At 35.9% G+C, this 2500-nt stretch overlaps 1 protein-coding gene across 1 annotated transcript in view; it reads right to left on the bottom strand.

Annotated features, from left to right (window-relative positions):
• Positions 1 to 2500, bottom strand: part of eIF1A (eukaryotic translation initiation factor 1A) — a 10278-nt gene that overhangs the window by 6149 nt on the left and 1629 nt on the right. The window contains exon 2 of the mRNA XM_043010510.2: positions 105 to 199. Coding sequence (XP_042866444.1) covers positions 105 to 199 — 95 coding nt within the window. The remainder of the gene's footprint in view (positions 1 to 104; positions 200 to 2500) is intronic.

Here is a 2500-nt window from a genome sequence, read left to right as displayed (position 1 = left end):
TTCTAAAGACATAACTGTTATCCATAAAATTCATCTCTTGCAAACAATGCCTACACCAGCCAAAATACTTGTAAAAATAAACCAATAAATAAATCAAAAATTACCTGTGCATATTCTTGGCCCTCCTCCTTGAAGATCAATTCTCTCTTCTCGGCCTCATTCTCGTTCTTACCACGTCGCCTGTTCTTTCCTCCCTTTCCTGAAAGATGAAGCAATTTGAATTTGAATGTTGTAGAAGAATGTGATTATTGTACAGATACCTTTATAAATTAAGGAATTCTTACATTGCTTATACATTGTCCTTTCTTTTTACCTCCCCCCCCCATCTCCTACACTTTGAGGATTCATATATATATATATATATATATATATTTTTTTTTTTTTTTTTTTTAACCAGACTGACTCATTCAAACATTACACAACTGTCTACCCCCTGCAAATGTTCATTAGCAGTTCTATAAAACAAACTATATAAAAAATAATGTTTCCTCCTTGGATATCTGCACTTAAATTTTAAGATGACAAATACTGGAGAATTATTAGCAAGGATTAATCCATATCTATATTTGCCAAAAACTTTGAACATTTCAAATCTGTTCAGTAAACAAAAGAGAAATTATACGATATTCTTCTGGTTGCTCATGTTGCAAGAAAATGCATTAAAGTGCTAACTAGATTATCTGAAAAGTCAATATCCTATGCAGTGCAGTTTTCAATGTGGAAAGCACATTGTAAGCAAACATTTCCTATGAGGCAATCTGTAACTTTTTTTTTTTTTAATTAGGAAATCAAAACATGAAATATTTGTAAAGACTATTTCAGTCTGAAGAACAATAACCCTTATCTACATAATGATTTCCTATAAGAATATTCTTAGTGACAGTCTTTCTAAATATGTCAAGTTGTACCACAATCATTTCCCCCCCCCAAAAAATATAGATGTCAATTTTCCATAAAAATAATCATAAATATAAGGCTTAATATTCCATTAAGCAATTGTAAAGTAACTCTGTGGGCAGGGCTTTGAAATCGTCAAGTAATTGTTAAATTGGAAGAGAAGTCACAACTGTCAAGTTCCAAAACATTACATTTGAATGGAGTGGAGTTGGCAAGACTGATTTACATCCATATGCCATACAATTTTTTCATACTAACCCTGTGGTGATGGTGCACACAATGACCAAACTAGCAGTCAAGCTGGTTAAACAATGCTAGGGGCATCTGCATAAAATTTGAGGGATGGGGAAAGAGTTTTCTCCGCCCTCTGGGAAGCACAAACTACCCTAAATGGCATTATTCCATAAATCGGTCACAAAACAAGGGTTTAAGCTGACTTTGGAACCCTGTAGCTCTAGAGCTAGCCATTAAATCCATAATAATTCATAACTGTGTGCACACTTCAACTGTGAGCAGATGCAGATGCCGATGCCGTGTCAAATACACACGACACTTGGTTAAGCACTTTTCGCCATGACACCCGCCATGAAAGGGTTAAATGGATTCATATTACAGCCTGCACATATACCTTAAAGAAACAGATATGGAGTATAACCAACACCAACTAAATAAAACTGTCAACATAATTTTTTAAAAGTCAATCTTTGATTAATGCTACCAAAATAGCTCTATATCACTAAATAGACATACATTTGTATACTATCTTTATACATATGAATATATAAATATCTATCAATCTATCTATCTACATTCATATGAAAATTATGCTTAACCCATTTGCGGCAGATGACATGATATCACATCCTTGGAATATTTTACTTCAGCTGGATGCACCCCAGGAGAGATCTCAAACCTAGAGGCTAAGTGCAGTTGTTATCTTCACTGATATAAGTCTCATCCCATTATTTTCCTCCAAACTTTCATTTAAGCTCTTGTTATAAATGCAACAATTTAAATCTTACAAAAGGATTACAAAAAAATTGAAATATTGAGAATGGGACCAGGGTAATAGTCAGCACTAATTACATTATAATAAGTATCATGAAGTGCCCTGAATAGGAGAGGTCCACAGGAGGGCATAGCCCCCTCTTGACAAAGGCTGACTTCAAAACTAGGCAAAGTGAGGTAGGTAATTGGATTAAGATTTTGCATGAGAAATATGCCCCGAAGTAGCACAAGGTAGCACGAAGTGCCCTAAGAAAGGGAGGGTGCAGGGGGGCAAAGCCCTCCATTGGCTAGGGCTAACTTGTAAACTAGGCAAAGTTAGGTAGGTAATTGGGTTAAAATTTTGCATATTTTACCCTGCAATTTCCCTGATCTACTTCATGCCCTCCCCTACTATCGGGACCCAGATTGTGGGGTCCAGGGGTGGAAGCACGCATTATTTCCACTATATATGAATAACAGAGGTTGAAAGGAATCCATCAATACCACTTTTGTAGTATTTAGTAACACAGCGTTTTTCGGAAAATTTACCTAACGACCTAACTAGTAATCAGGACAGGCAGTCTACCCGCTGGTGGCACCGGCTAAAAATTAGAGG

Source organism: Penaeus japonicus, unplaced genomic scaffold (assembly GCF_977035675.1).
Source record: "Penaeus japonicus unplaced genomic scaffold, GWHDUDI00000001_assembly GWHDUDI00000008, whole genome shotgun sequence".
NCBI classification, from domain to species: Eukaryota; Metazoa; Arthropoda; class Malacostraca; order Decapoda; family Penaeidae; genus Penaeus; species Penaeus japonicus.
This window is presented reverse-complemented; position numbering and strand designations above follow the sequence as displayed.